This window comes from Pangasianodon hypophthalmus, chromosome 20, assembly GCF_027358585.1.
Source record: "Pangasianodon hypophthalmus isolate fPanHyp1 chromosome 20, fPanHyp1.pri, whole genome shotgun sequence".
Classification (NCBI taxonomy): domain Eukaryota; kingdom Metazoa; phylum Chordata; class Actinopteri; order Siluriformes; family Pangasiidae; genus Pangasianodon; species Pangasianodon hypophthalmus.
This window is the reverse complement of record NC_069729.1, coordinates 5,365,613-5,381,774: the sequence shown is the minus strand read 5'-3', so window position 1 is coordinate 5,381,774 and position 16,162 is coordinate 5,365,613. Positions and strand designations below refer to the sequence as shown.

At 39.6% G+C, this 16,162-nt stretch overlaps 1 protein-coding gene across 2 annotated transcripts in view; it reads right to left on the bottom strand.

Moving 5' to 3' along the window:
- ptprga (protein tyrosine phosphatase receptor type Ga) overlaps positions 1-16,162 on the bottom strand; it is a 261,551-nt gene that overhangs the window by 22,644 nt on the left and 222,745 nt on the right. Inside the window, exons 10-15 of one of the 2 annotated variants that reach the window (XM_053226914.1) lie at positions 13,603-13,711; positions 13,459-13,508; positions 11,747-12,494; positions 8,751-8,883; positions 2,464-2,502; positions 1,602-1,693 (exon numbers count right to left, since the gene is read on the bottom strand). In XM_053226914.1, the coding sequence (XP_053082889.1) occupies positions 1,602-1,693; positions 2,464-2,502; positions 8,751-8,883; positions 11,747-12,494; positions 13,459-13,508; positions 13,603-13,711 (1,171 nt within the window). The remainder of the gene's footprint in view (positions 1-1,601; positions 1,694-2,463; positions 2,503-8,750; positions 8,884-11,746; positions 12,495-13,458; positions 13,509-13,602; positions 13,712-16,162) is intronic. The other variant, XM_026935407.3, reaches the window with a different exon arrangement.

The window sequence follows — 16,162 nt, the reverse complement described above, 5'->3', positions numbered from 1 at the left end:
GGTCATTACCCTAATCTAGCAGAGGAGTAGTCTGGAGCAGGCAGTAAAATAAGCTTGACTCCACTCCATCTCTTCTTACACAGTTACATACTCATACACACACTTTCACTCCCTAAGACAGCTCCAATTATTTCTACACAGAGTGCAAAAGGGCAGAGAGAGCAAGGGAGAGCACTGGATAATATATGAGCAAGTGTGTGAGGTGGAGTATGAATAATAGCACCAACCAATAATAGCACTAAACTACCAGGCTAAAACCCACAACCCAAGCAGTGTAAACAGCACCATGTTACGGGTTGGTGCACAACCATAAACACACACCTCGTGTTCTGAACTTGAAAACATGCTCTTGAAAGATGGCCACTGGCTCATGATGTTAACGTCCCAGTGTTAATTATTATGAGAGGAATGCCAAAAAGATGAACACCTCCGCTGACCCTTTTTTTTTTTTTTTTTTTTTAGTAATGAACACCGCTAGTGCTTCAGTCCTGAGGTCTTGTTTTTAAAATATTTGTACAGCCAGATTTAAGCTTTAAATTTCATGGATTTAATTTTACATTAAAAGTGATGTCTACAGTGGGGTTTATTAAATTTAAAACTAACAGGAAAACATTGTTATATGGATGCAAACATTGCTTAAGCTCATACACTGGCGCACTAACATAAGCTCACATTTGCGCCTGATAGAACTTTTAGTCCGTCCCTGTTTTACACACATGAGCGAGTGAATTTATTTATGGAATGACTCTAATGTTGATTATGAAAATGTAAAAATGTAAGTTTTAAAAATTTTAGTGTCAAGGAACTATATATTAATGTCTTAACTAAATAAGTAAAAAAAAAACATTAAATAAATACACGCCTTCACCCACAAATAAATCAAATAAATAATCAGAAGTTATAATCACTAAGTTTACTACAATATGACAATATAAAATCATTAGTCACAAGGAATTAAGTCAACTGTATGGGCAGAAACAGAGGATCTGGTTTTTTTTTATATTATATTATTTATTTTCTGCCTATTTAGCTAGGAATTTAATTAACTATTCAAGCTAGTTCCTTAACTTTAAAACCTAAAACAAACAAATAAATAGATAAATAAACAAAGAACTACAGTGTGACAATATACAATCTTTAGTCACTACTGAATACTGTATGTGCAGAAATGGAGGAAAATATTTATTTATTTTTAAATAATATTATAATATTCATTAGACTTTTTTGACCCCAAAACAAATGTGAAGCTAATGAGTGGTTATCGGCTACCAAACAAACCAACATTTCACATTTTTCCTTCTTGCATTCCAACCTGAACAGAAGGTTACTAAAGCACATTAAACACAATGAAAAAAACGGTTCATTCTGTTCCTTTTACATAAGATGCATATAGGTGTGATATAATAAATATTGGGTTTAAAAAGCTATTAGACTCTGCAGCTGTGTTTGTATTGATAAGATCATGTTCTCTACCACACACACACACACACACACACACACACAGGCTTATAAAGCATGATTAATAAACAGGCATTTTATAATACGACGTCCACACTCTATGGTTTAAGCAGGACTGTTTTCATGAGCAGAGGGAAACTCACCTGGGATGGGGATGACTGGAATACTCTCATTGGGCACCACTCGTGGAGAGCTGCTGTCCTCCACATAGAAATGAGCAGTCTGGAAACACCTCCTAATACACACATGGAGAAGAAAAGAGTGTGAGAGAGCTCATTAACAACTGTTAAAATTAACAATTCAGCACCACATGAACCCTAAAATAAACATTCCCTGACTTACTTCACAGGTCCTGCGAAGAGAAAATCATAATTATAATCTTATAAACTTAACCAGACCCTCTTTGACAACAGAACAGAATGCAATAAGAGTGATACAGAAATTCAGAGAAATGAAAGTTTGCAGTGTGATGGATTAGTCACAGTGAGTAACATCCGCTTTGGTGATTGATCATCATACAGCAGTGAAGGACTCAGGCCAGGATCAAAGTGAACTTTCCACCCGTATCCAAAGAGCAAACACTAACTAAACACACACACACACAAACTAGCACGCACACATACTTATGAATGTAGTAGGAAACATTATCTCCTTTTCCAAAACAAACACAATATGGCAGTATGATAGACCTCAGAGAGCGCTAAGTCTACACAGATCCGGCGAGAAACACGACACAGGCAGACGCTCTCGAATACAGCTCTCAGTGGAAAAAAAAACAACACAAGTGTCAAGAAGAATCTGCTCCAGTTCCAAAAGCAGAGCGTGAGAAAACTGGTTTTGCTTCTTTGGCTCACGCAAAAAACAAAACAGTGCTGATAACACCTCTGAGAGAAAAAGGGAAACAAAAAAAATCTTGAAAGAGCGTGAAGGAGCAAGAGAAAACCAGAGAGACAAGTTGTAGTCATTAAGTGTCCTGAATGGACGAGTGCAGGTTTGTCTTCCTACCTGTACTTCACACACAGGAGACAACACAATCTGTTCATCCTCTGACAGAACGAGAGATCTGAGGAGAAAAGTAGGAGAGAGGCAGAAGCTTTGGCATGCTGTCGATGACTGATAGGACGACAGAGACGGAGAGGGAAGAGGAGGACTGAGGGAGGGTCTCTCTTGTGTCACGCTCATTTAACTCTTGGGGTCAGAGCCACACGGCGCTGCGTAAACACTGGCCCTGGAACAGCCTCGCATGTCTGTCCCTGACCTGACACGCAGACGAAATGATCTCAGATCTGCTGAAGTGCAGGGAGGTGACAGAGAGGCAGTCCTAAGACCGTGCAATAGGATTAACTTTGCACGACATTCTGCCTCCACCCCCAACACCTGCTGCTTGCTCTGTCATACACACACCCTACTGGCTGGACACTCCTTTATTTCTTTTTTTTGTACTCTCTATACTTTGTGGTCACTAAACGAAGGGTGAAAAAATCCATGGCGTCTACATTACCCTGCCCCTAGCCGTGCCAGAAAGACCAGCCTTTAAGTTTCTTCAGGAACCCTCCGGTTTTCTTTCATATGCTGAAATTCACACACGACGTTGAGAGCCTCTGTGCTCCACATGCCTGCTCTGCTGAACAAAGGCCAAGCTATGGCACAGAAAGCCACAGCCAGGCATTAATTAGCACGTACAACCGCTGAGGAACTTAAACAAGATATCAGGGTAGTGGGTGATTTAAGAGCTGTGAAAAGTGTCTTTGCAAAGTTTCTTCCAGGACGCAGAACAATTTATGAATCATTTACAGAGTAAAGGTCAATTGACTTCATTCAGTTTGTATAAGAGGCAGAACAGAATAAGGTATTCAGATGAACTGTATGACTCAGTATTAAAGTGTTCAGTAAATCTCATTATGCATATTTAAATACACAGCTTCACAAAAGAGGACATTAAAATGACTACAGTGGCAATATTACATTATTTGCTTTTGGTTGAATTGATTTGAGTGAGCAAACTGGTCAAAGTATGGAAATATTCACTGCTGCACTCTTAAGAAAACGGAAGCTTAAATTACATGTTTACAAGCAAGCGTTATTTTATCATAAAATATAACAGCCTATCACATTCCAATATGCAATTGGGAAATTCTAATTTGCAATATTTATATTATGTTTAATGGCATTTTGGGGGAATCTCTTTTAAACATCTATAGTCAATATAAAAAAAAAGGTGTTCAAAATGTTTTGGGCAACATTAAAACAGAGTTAAGAGGGTTGCTCGACGATCTTAAAACAATACATTTGTAATTATTATCTATACTGCTATAGCATTGTATTAAACATGGAAAAAACATGGTGAGGTGTGCTATAGGAAAATAATCAGTGACAGGATCGTCATTGATTACCCTGACCTGAAAGGTTTTATACTCCTTATAGCACAGCAATGCCAACAATTACAATCTTTTATTCATTATAGCATGACATATCATAATTTTTATCTGTTAATAGCTGCATTTAATGTCATGGAAGGTGTTATGAAAGAAATTCACAACAGTCATTCCCTCAACAGCCTCTCTCTTTTTCTCTCTCTTGCAGTTAAGAGAACAAAAAGGAACTTTGTCATGTTACCAAGAAACACAAAAGTACAAACTTCTCTGTCCTCAAAACTTCCCACTTTAAAGTTAAAGCTTTACCTGTGACCAGTAAACAAAGCACTGACACTGGAGACTCCTTCCAAAAATGTTAAATAAACGTCAACTTCACCATATCAACTATTATACATTTTTCTTTGTTAAACAGAAGCCAGTAAAAAATATTTTGTTAGACTGAAATTATTCGGAGTGTCTGCTAATTGAGTTAGTTGTTACTATGGAAAGCAATAATGTATTAGAACAAGAGCATTAATATAAACCTGCTGTTATAGACCATTAATCAACACTTTCTGACCGGTCCAGTTCACTGAATCTAAACTCAGAGTAAACAGATTATATAAGCATCGCTGCTGATGCACTAAATCTGTCCATTAAAGAGCGATTGTGCGTCTCTTGGCAGATAAAGAGCTCATCAACTGCCTCTGAATGGACTGTTGAAAGCCTGAAGGCTTTTAACATCAGAGCTGCAGTCCTCAGTAAAGCCCAACCCTGTCCATCACACCACATAGGAGACCTGATCTCCACTCACACTTTCAGAGTTGCAGAAAAGATGGAGAAACACAAAAAGGTTTGAGAAGATGGGTAGGCAAGAGAGAGAGCTGGATGAAGAGTGAGGGACATAGAAAGAGAGATAATACAAAGGCAGAGAAGTTGAGAGGGGACAGAGAGAGCGAGAGAGTAATGGATTGATGAACGGTTTTCTCAGTCTTATCAGTTTATCTGTCATGGAGGCTGCAGTCTCATACATACTTCTCCTTTAGCCAACATGGACACACACACACACAGACACACACACAACTGTATATGTAATATAACCACAATTATGACACATAGTCATAATTTTGCACAGCTGAGCCAATAATAATTAAAAACCTAAAAAGATTTAAGAAGGGTGGAAAATAATCCGTAAAACCTTTAATATGCCTATTGCTTTTCTTTCATTTTCAACAGTATTTTGAATTGGAAATGTCAAATATCATTAATACAGTTGAAATGTAAACAATGCCCAGGTATAAATTTATTCCTGATTTAAAAACTATTTTAAATTAATACTTTTTATTTAAACTTATATTGCTTCCCCAAACATTCAGATTTTTATTAAGAACCAACAAGTGCTGGATTTTCTTTTATTGCTGCATTTGTTCTGAGTTGGAAGTAAAATGGAAAGTTAAACATTAAATAACAAATAGAAAATTAGGTATAAAACCTAATATATGTTCAAAAATGTTCTTGTCCAATGGTGTAACCATCTCTACTGAATAAATAAAACATTTTCAAGAACTTATCATTAACTGTCACTGTATTTTACATTGCTACAAAAAACTTTCAGACTGTATTTTTTTTTTTCAGTTTATTTGTGCTTAAAAAGAGACAGTCCTCAAATACCACTGGTTTTGTATTTATTTTTCTGGGAATGATTTGGGTTTGAGTAAAAATTCAGGTTTCGCCTACTTGACTTTACTCTTAACTGCTGCGTTGTGAAATTTCGAGTGCTAATTTGTTAATCATTTAGGCCCTCTAAGTAGTTTTCGAATGAATTAATACTGGAAATCATGCATAACACCCGAGTTTTAACTTTTTGTTATATTAAGGATGTTAATGTAGTGGTACCACAAGCTGTCAATTAATAATCAATAATAAGTTAATTAACAAGTAAATACAAGAGTGTAGTAAAGCATCCACACTTTAGCGGGCCAGACGTAAAGGGTTATGTAACATGATCTAGTTGGCTATTAGCAGTTTGAGCGATATTAAATAAGGCTAATTTCTCTCTCTGCAAGTGTGCACAGAGCTTTCTGTGTGTGTGTGTGTGTGTGTGTGTGTGTATATATGTGTGTTGTGGGACTATAAAGCATCCGCAGAGAGATCACAACCATAATTGCACCATCCTACTTACTCATGCTCACACACACACACACACAAACAAACGCAAACGCATGCACACACACGCACGCACACACACACACATGCACACACGTCCTAGTGCATGGACTTAGGGTTCTGGTTTCCAGCTGAGAGTGAGGGCGAGCAGATGGGTGAGCGTGTGTGCTCAGGGCAGGAAGCTGTGACCTGGAGACGAGTTGCCATGCGAGTCAGAGCTGTTTAGTAAACACACCAACACCCAGTGAGCACACGACACACTTCTGGGAGACTGACTGCACAGCTGAGGGATAAGAAATTCCCAGAAACAGAAACAGACCAGACACACATCTTGGTCTAATTCGCAAAAATAAAGCCTTTCCCGCATTTCCCCTAGGCAGTCTCAGACATGTGGCGAATCTGTGTTCCACACTGGGAACAGACTGTGATTTTTAAACAAAAGGACATTGTTTAATTAGAAAGAAAATGTTATTTTGTTTGCAGTGCATGCTAATTGTTAGATTTGTGACACTGAGAAAAGGAGGTTTGTTTATTCCTGTTTATTCCTAATGACGATGTCATGGGAAAGCAGAAGTCCAAAAACTCTAAACTTAGAAATATGGGAAAGGATTTTCCTAAAACTACGCAAAAGAGAAACAAGAAACACATTTTAAAGGGGCAGCGTGTAATTTTTTGAGCATTCTGTTGCCTGAGAGGTGAACTGCCATCCACCTTGCTCCAACCGAATGCCTCTGTAGAGGCCTTGACATGAATCGTCTTTTAAGGAAAAAGGGATGGGGTGAGCAGCTTTGTTCCAGATGGGGCAGGAATCATTTTTGGGCAAGAAAACATAAAAAAAGACAGCAATGAAAACTAACCAGCTCAATTACATGAAAATACTGCAACTCAGATTTTTTTAAATGCATCTTTGAAATGATATCATTAGTATAAGTGTAGAATATGTAGAAGAATACTTTAAAAAATGACAAACCACACCCTTAACAGTGTGGATATGATCTCTCACACAGTGAAAGTAATGTGATTACTCTCTCTCTCTCCTCCATCTCACACTCTCGTGACCCTCTTCAGTGTCTCTCACTCTCTCTAACTTCCATCTCTCTCCATCTCTCTCTCTATCCTTGTTTTTTTCTACTCTGTCTCTCTTTCTCTCCAGCTCTATCTATCCTCTGTTTATCATCCATCTTCTGCTCTCATTCACTGTCTCTTTTTATTTCTCTCTCTCTCCCTCTCTCCCACTCTCTCTCACATCTGTCTTTCTCCTTCACTCACTGTCTCACTCCATCTCTCTCTATCATTCATCTCTCTCACTCCTCGGTCTCTGTCGCTCTCACTCTCTATCCTCCGCCTCTCTCTGCTCTCCATCTCACTCACTACCCTCCAGCTCACTCATTCACTCACTCATTATCCCCCATCTCTGTCTCTCTGTCTCTTTGTATCTGTCTCTCTATCCTCTCCCACTCTCTCTGCAAACCTCTTTAGGATCCACCTTCACCAAGCCTGAGTGAAGGCCATGACAACAGGTCCTTGGTAACTGCTTCCATGGCACTTGTATTAGCACGGCAGTGTCCTGAGGGTGCAGGCCCTCTTCATCTTACTTACCGTCACACACACATGCACACTCATAACCTGCTCTCAAAGTGTTGTAAAGGTTCCAAGAACCTCAACATGACAAATGACTAGTTCTTAAATCTGTGTGGACACACACACACACACACACAGCAGAAGATCCAAAAACCAGAAGACCAAAAGTGTAGGAAAGAGACAGAAAACACAAACTGACAGAGATTCGATCACTAATACCTGTTTGTTTGTTTATAATTTAACACCATGCCAGCTATCATGGCTATTTTCATGGTGAGAAACAGATTAAATTGTGGCAAATTACACAAGTTTTTTAAAATTTCGCTTTGGCATAAGGGGCATAAAGGAGGATCTTCATCCGTTAAAAAAAAAAAAACTTGTGAGTGAGTCTAGAGTGGCCTATTCAGCAACGAGTGTAGATAATAAGCTCCCAGCAATTATCCAACTAGAAACAACTTTGAGGATTGATTTCATAAAGTTTATTTGTACTCCGCTGATCCCAAATTGTTTGCTGTTTTTGAAGACATAAGAGTTTGTAATAGGTTTGAGGTCTAAAGGTGGAATAGGGCAACTGTAAACAGGTGAATTTATCCCTATCCTGCTTACCGGCAGCATCTGCTTGCTCATTCCCTGGAATTGCACAAAGCCCTGGTACCCAACAAAAAAAATAATTTTAATTTCTGTGCCTCCAAGGACCGCAGTCCATTTAAAATTTTCACAAAAGCTTGGTGTTCATTTCTGAGGGATGCCAGAGTTTGAAGACATGAGTATGAGTCTTGTACTGTTAGGAAAATCTGTTGCTGAGAAGTTCTAATATGATCCAGTGCCAAAATAAGAGCATTGGCTTCTGCAGTAAACACTGAACTATGGCTGGGAATCTGTATTCTCAATCACTAATACAGTGAATCAACTGGAAAGTGAATCAGTGAATCCGTCCGGTAGCTGAATCAGTGAATCAGAAAATAGCTTATTTCAAACGCAGTCGATCAGCGAAGACATGTTCCAAGCTTGTTTCTCTAGTTTTCCATTAAACAACTCGATTCAAGTTTGAGGTGAGTGTGTGACAAATCAGACATTACTTTACTTATTAGCTAAAATAGCCTGCTAGACCATTGTAAAACTAAAATCTGTACATCTGGGGTAAATGGATATCCTCAGCCATCCTTAATCCTCTCTCTCCCTTTCTCTCACCTCCAGTAGACGAGGACAGCGAGGAGGAGGATGAGGCAGAGGAAGGTGAGAGCAGACACCACTACTAGAGGAATGATCCACTCCATCCTGCCTGAACCGGGAACTGGCCTCATATTGGAGACTATAGTCCGCTCTGAAACACACACACACACACACACACACACACACACACACACATGCATGTAAGTGCACCCATATTACAAACAGTACCACTAGTTGCAGAAAAAAAAGATGAAGAAACAATCTCATGGATTTACAGAGCAACAATAATGCTGCATGTGCTATAAAATATTTATCACAGGAAGGAAGGAACTTTTGTGTCACATATACATCTCCATTTAAGTATTAGCACCTTTCAGAGATTCCTCTCAAAGGCATTCATCTGTAAATGTGTCCTTTCTATGGAAACACATATAACACTACACAGATACGGTGACCACTGTGACAGCTAGTGTTTATCAAAATCATATTTTAGCACCTTTCACTGGTTTCTTTTTAAGACGGAATGTGCTGCGAGCTGAAAGCTGAACTGCACTACGCTACTGATGTGTAGAGGATGACAGGAATGATATGTACAGAGGTAAAATGTTAAATCCATCATGACACTCTGATGTTAACAGCTGTCGCCACTGCCATTTTCTTTTTTTTAGTTATATTTGTACATCACAGTCGCGCTGACATTTTCAGAAATTCTCAGAAATTTTCAGAAAACTCAATGCTCATCGTAGATGCTATAAATTTAGAGCTTTTACATTCTCTCTCTGGGTTTTGAGAAAAAGCTAGAATAATGATAATAATAATAATAATAATCTTTATCATAATCTTTATTTATAAGTGCTTTACATAAAAGATTAAAAATTAGACAAAAAATAAAAAAATCTACAATAATAAACAATACATTGGAATAAAGGATTTAAAAAGATCATTACTATACTATTTTTTTTTTTATTTCTGCTAAAAAAGTTTCCTAGCAGCATTGCTACCTGCTCAAAATTAACCATGCAGTCATGTGGCTCAGTAGCTACTGTTTGTGTGTGTGTGTGTGTGGGTGGGTGTGTACTCTGCCCTGTTTACTCATGCAACACTGCTTACCACGTTCAATCTTATAAACACATGCACGTGCGTGCACACACACACAGACACAGGCACACAGACACACACACGCACCCTTTTCCCTGTTACTGTTCTTTCCTGTCTGCATTCTGAAAAAGAATATTTTAATACTGATGCTCTGAATCTATCAAACAAGAGACAATGATTTCTTATTCTGTCTCTCTCTGATACACGCACGGTTGCGCTACGCAGCTTCTAAGCACGGATGTTCACACGCGCACACACACACACACACACACACACACACACACACACACACACACACACAGAGAGAGAGAGACAGAGAGACACAGAGAGAGAGATGGAGAGAGCCTACCAGAGCTCCAGACTGCAGAATCATTCCCGGAGCCCATGTTAATGATTCAGAGGCGACCGTGATGGGCCTGAACCCTGCAGAGCTGCAGCTCCCAAACCTCACGACCTCCATGAAACCCTGCTGCTACAGCACTACGCTAACACTCTATGCTAACAAGCTGCTGATGCTGTCTGCTCTCTGCCTCTTTAGCCAAAAAAAAAAAACAGGACTCCTACATGAAAGGGGAGAGCATGCATGCACACACACACACACACACACACACACAGAGACACAGACACACATATGGCAGAGCCAAACATAACTCCAGTGCCAGAGAGCTAAAAATGGGAAGTTTCTTTTCCTCCCCCCCTGCAGCTGAGACACTGTTCCCTCTCATCCTCTCTGGACTGCAGAACTAGGCCAGGATCGTGCCTCCCAAACGTACACAGAGATGGAGACAAGGATGAGGAGGGAATTAGAAAGAGAGGAGAAAAGGAGATACGGTGCGTTTGAAGGCAATAAGCTGTTGATGCCACCACTGGTTTATGTGCTGTAGGTGTGTGTGACTGCTGCTCCAGTGGCTTATAGACTCAACAAAACTCTTAGGCTCCTGTATAAGTTATCTAATCTAAAAAAAACCTTTTTTTTTCTTAGACAGAACACAAGGAATATTTGACAATGATGATGTCTGCTAGGTTCCTCGCTGTGTTCATGTTTTATCTGCACTGGAAACTGTGTTTACCATCTTATCTTCCATATTTCTATAATTCGTGCCAAACCCATTTAAAAATGAGAACGTGATTAGACTCTGAATCAACCTGACTGCAGACTGTGAACCAAACTTGCTGTGAATTTTGGCTGGCGATCTCCATTTTGCACAGCACTGTAGCGCTAAAGAGATATTTGGACTGACATACAAAAAGAGAAAGTTTTTAACTATAATAACTAGTTATTTATATAATTATTTAACCCTTTATTGAGCACTGACTCCGTGTTCTCTGTGCTTGGGTGATTTTGTAATTTCTATGTGCTCTTTCCATGAGCAAAGTTTTGTTTCCATTTCTGACCAATAAATAAAAGAGTTTTTTTTCGACTATGTTTTCAGCCCTACACACCCCTCAGTCAATTTTTTTTTTTTTGCGTTTTGGTCCCTTTAATTGCGTGCACTTCATACACAGCTTCACCTAATAACATTAATAATTTCTCTTCATTTCGTCTCTCCTTTTTCATGTCATGGCTTCCATGGCACCAGCACCATGTTTGGGTTTTACTTCCTGCTTCCTTGTCTCATCATTAGTTAATTTATTAAATACTTCTTACCTGCTGTTTGTTTTCAGTGATTAGATCGTTAATTTAGCTTTGCTGGTTTCTATTCTGAACATAAGATAGACAGAGAGAATAGTGAACAGCTGTGAGTAAAGAATTCAGTTGTGATCGTATAAAGATATTACAACGATTTGTGCTTCAATTTAGTACGTGCTTATAGTGCAACAAGTGTTGACACACCCTAAAACTGGCAGCGTAGGTCAGGTATGTCATATGTGGCTCTCTTGTCTTCCACTAGATGGCGCTAGTGAGTCCTACTCACCTGTATGAAAGGAGAAAGGCCACTGACTCCTGTCCCCCATGCTGCCTTTCCCACCCTTTGGAGGGGCTTCTGGGGACTGGAGCACCACGCTGTCATTTCCCACAATCCCAGGCTCTGTACTGGGGGTCACAGTGGCTTCCTCCTCATCTTCTGTTCTTTCTGTCTGCGTGTCCTGTGGTACAGTGGATGCCGTCGCTCCGTCCTCCTCCTTCTTTCTCCCTCCTTTCTCCTTGGCGGTGGAGTCGGGCGCTGTTTTGGGAGGCTCTTGGTCTGCTGAACTATTCACCTGCGTCTGAACATCATCTGGGGCGTTCTTCACTGTTTTGCCCTCTGCTCCTTTATCTTCTTCTTCATCCTTTTCTTCCTCTTCCTCGCCGTCCCTCTCACCCTCCTCACCTTCGGCCTTGACGGTCTTCTCTCCTCCGGCGTTGTCATCTGAGCCTTGGTTCTGGGAGTTTTCTGGGGTGGGCGGAGCCTGTTCTGCTGTGGTGGGTGGTGTTTGGGTTGGGGGGCGGAGACTGGGCCAAGCTGAGCTGGGGAAGGAGGAGATGACGCCGCCGCTGAAGCCCAGCCCTGCCAGGAGAGTGCTGGTTACCACGGATGCCACCGTGGCCTGGCTACCGCTGGAGGAGGGGCCTATGCCAGTCGCCATGGAGACGAAGGAAAAGGGCAGGCCCGAGGAGGTCCAGGTGGATGAGCCGGAGCTAATGGGAGCCATGTCGGCCGAGGATGCGGGAGACACCGTGGGCTAACAGGGATTGATAAGGGAGAGTGAGTAATTATGTGTGTGTGTGTGTGTGTGTGTGTGTTTGAAAGAGAATTAAAATACATGTTTAAATACAGATAATATAGAGCCAGGTGTTCCCAACCTTTTTTGCCACCAGAACCTCTTCAGATTAAATCATATCCCTCAAGTAGCCAATAAAATTTTAAATAACATTAAATGAAACCTTTATATGAATATAATAAATGCAACAATATCTTAGAATATTTCTTTCCCACTTTTTGGGTGAAATATTAATATAATCATCATAATAAAAATTATTATTAAAATGTCCTTGGTACTTTTATTAACTCACTTGTGCTTGGACATTCTTCCTCCAGTGATTTTCTTTTATTAACATTGTATCTGTACATTTTGACTGATTTTACACGGTTCTAAAGATGAAGTTGTTTTAGCCACATATTAAAGGAATACAAGATTTTTCAAACATAATTTCTATCATGTGTAGTGTTTGTGCAATTATCACGAACAAGAACTCTGTTACCACAAACAAGAAATCTGTCCAGTTTCTGTGTTCTGACAATGTGATTCCTGTGTAATCAAAAGGATCTTATAATGGATGTCTAAGGGTGGCCGATCAAGGCTTTCAAGAAACGCCCAAGAGCCTTAATTTCTTTTCTCGGTACAGAGAAACGGATAGAGAATAGGTTAAAAACACTACAGTATTCCTTTGTGATGTGTTAAAATATTTCTAGATGTAATACATGACATTTCAATGACTTTGTATGTAATATACCATGTCATTTTATATTTTAATTACATTAATTTAATTTGATTTTAATTTGTTAAACTCCTGGTTGGGAAACTCTAAATTCATCAATGTGTGTGTGTGTGTGTGTGTGTGTGTGTGTGTGTGTGTGTGTGTGTGTGTCTAAGTGTAAAAAACAGGGAGACAAGACTGCCACCTGCTGGACAAAGATAGACCTACCATTCCTGTTTTCACTATCCTCGTCCCTTCGAATATTCTGGTGGTATTTGCTGAAATGACAAAGCAAACACACGGATGTGACGAATGGACAAAGTATAAGAGGACAAAATGTATATGTGTGTGTGTGTGTGTATGTGTGTTTACCTCTGAACAGCATGCTCTGGCTGAAGTCACTGCGTTTGTCGTTCAAGCACACAGCCTGGACTCGGAAGAGATACAGCACGTCTGGTGAAACTGGCTTGATAACGGCCTCCTGAAACACACACACATGTACACACACTTGAAATAAGCGCAGTGTTGGGCTCTCCTGGGGCTCTGAGGCGGAGCAGGGGAGCACTTCCTGTAAGAGGAATGTGTGATGTGAGTGTGTTATCTTCACACAGGCATAGGGTGCGTTTGATTCACAGCACAAAAGGAGGATAGGCGCAACAAGCTAACATCCACGGAGCCTTTTACTATTTTATCAAAACAATTTTCACCTTGTGTGTTCTTTAAAGAGCTGTTTAAAGCTGTGTAGCATTTTGACGGCTGCTCTGCACCTCGAAAAAAGCTTCACATTTCCTTATCATGACCTACTGAGTTACAGTGTTGAGCTAGCTGTGGGATATAAAGTTTAGCTAATGCAGTACTACTTAGATTTAGTACATTCATACTAAAATCATAAAGGGACAGAGGGTAACTACACAACTAGCTGCTTGGCTATTTATGTTTACCTACCAATAACAATCAATGGTGTAATGCTGGTGAGCTTGCATCTATTTTATTCGCATCCTATTTTATGGCACTATTAGCTAGGTAGCTATTTATGTTTAGCTAACATGCTCCTGTCACAGTTAAACGCTAGCTAGCTTGCTCAATTTATTTCAATCTGGTATGTGACACTATGATTTTCATACAAGCAACATATGTAGCCACGTGGTAGATTTCAGCCAATGGAAAAGCATCTAATCATGATCAGGAAACATGATTTCTGAAACATCCTACTCTATCTGTTCTGATCAGGACTCTTTATCACATATCACTAGTGCATTCTTTCCATCTTTCTCTCTTGGCTCAAGCCTGTAAGCTGTAAGCCCCTCAGGCCTGTAAGCTTCAGTGACAGAGAGAGAGAGAGAGAGAGAGAGAGAGTGAGAGAGGGAGAGAGAGAGAGATGGCGCGGACCCCACGCTGAGTGGGCTGTTCATTTACACACCCAGACATTTCAGGACAATTAACTCATATTTTTCAACAAACATGAACAGGGGAATGCTCATTTACAAACCACACACTGTGAGTGTGTGAGCTTCATCCGTGTCATATGAATTATTTAATATTAATAAAATGTTTCACGAATTTAGACAGGAGAAGAAGTTTGAGATACGTAAAACAATGCAGGCAAGTTCATACCTCAGTCACAATGACTGTTAATGTCACGAAATGCTGTTTAGTTGATTTTACTAGAAAATGAGTTCTAATGTAAATCTGATTAGAGCTGAATATTAAGATTGATATGATGTACTCCTTTTCTTCTGTAACATTTCTGAGCATTATGGATGAGATTTATGAGCTAGTATGGACTTCGCAAAATGTCACATTGCCTGTATGAGCCTGTATCAGTGCAAATGTTTGCTTATCTGGTCATGTGACATTCCAGGAGAAACACAGGTCAGTGTTTAAAATTAAGGTTTTCAGGGACAGTTTACAGATATACAGCAGTTTATCAGTCTATATAGCATGACCTTGCATAGACACTATTTTTGGAGAAATAATATTTTCCGCAAACTTTAAAACTGAATTTTAAAGCCACTTACAGAACATATAATAGAAAAGTAATAAACAGCTTTAAAATGTTCTGTTATTTAACAAAAGTAAACACATAATTTTTGGGATAGTATTATTTTCTGTCAGATGTTTCTTTAAGATTTATGGAAGGAGTCTCCAGTGTCAGTGCATTGTTACAGTCAGAAATAACACTGTTACTTTAATAGTCCTCTTACCGATTTCTCTGGAACATGACATCCTTGTTTTGGTCTTATTAACTTTAACTAGCTATAAAGTAAATGATAACAGAACCTAACTTGTTTCATAGATGTTCTTTAATAAATAAAACATCGTGAGCGTTGACATTGCTATGCTATGGTTTGAGAGGAAGAAAATTTCAGTTATAGTCATAGTTGATTATTTGCCTATAACTGCACAGCCTTATTTTAAGCCTTTCATCAACTTCTCTTCCTACTTCCTGCAGTGTCCCTGTTCCAAGCCACACCTACACTAAAACCTCACTTCTCATATATCACATATGAGCAGTGACCTCAAGTGTACATACATAACACTTGCCATGGTAAGGATTCATGCCTCATTCAAATTTCACATCAGGCAAATTCTGTTCATCTCTCCTCCTGTTCTGCTCCATGCCAGTCCTGCTCGATTTAACACTGCTAAAAAGGCTGTTTTTTTTTTTCTTCTAAAATCGGCTTATCCACCTCATGCGATGGTGCTGGAAAAGCCATCAGGTCTTGAGTGGATTCTCCGTTGATTTGGTAGAAGTTTTTTTTCTCCTTCATAAAACCACAGCAGTCCCTAATGTGACCCAGATAACTGCAGTGTCTTGGGAGGAAATTGAGAATAAAAATGGAAATGAAGCTCTGAAAAGGAAAGAGAGAGAGAAAGAGAGGCTGAGAGAGGCAGAGTGACAGAAGGGAAGTGGATTGTGGGCAGATGTGGA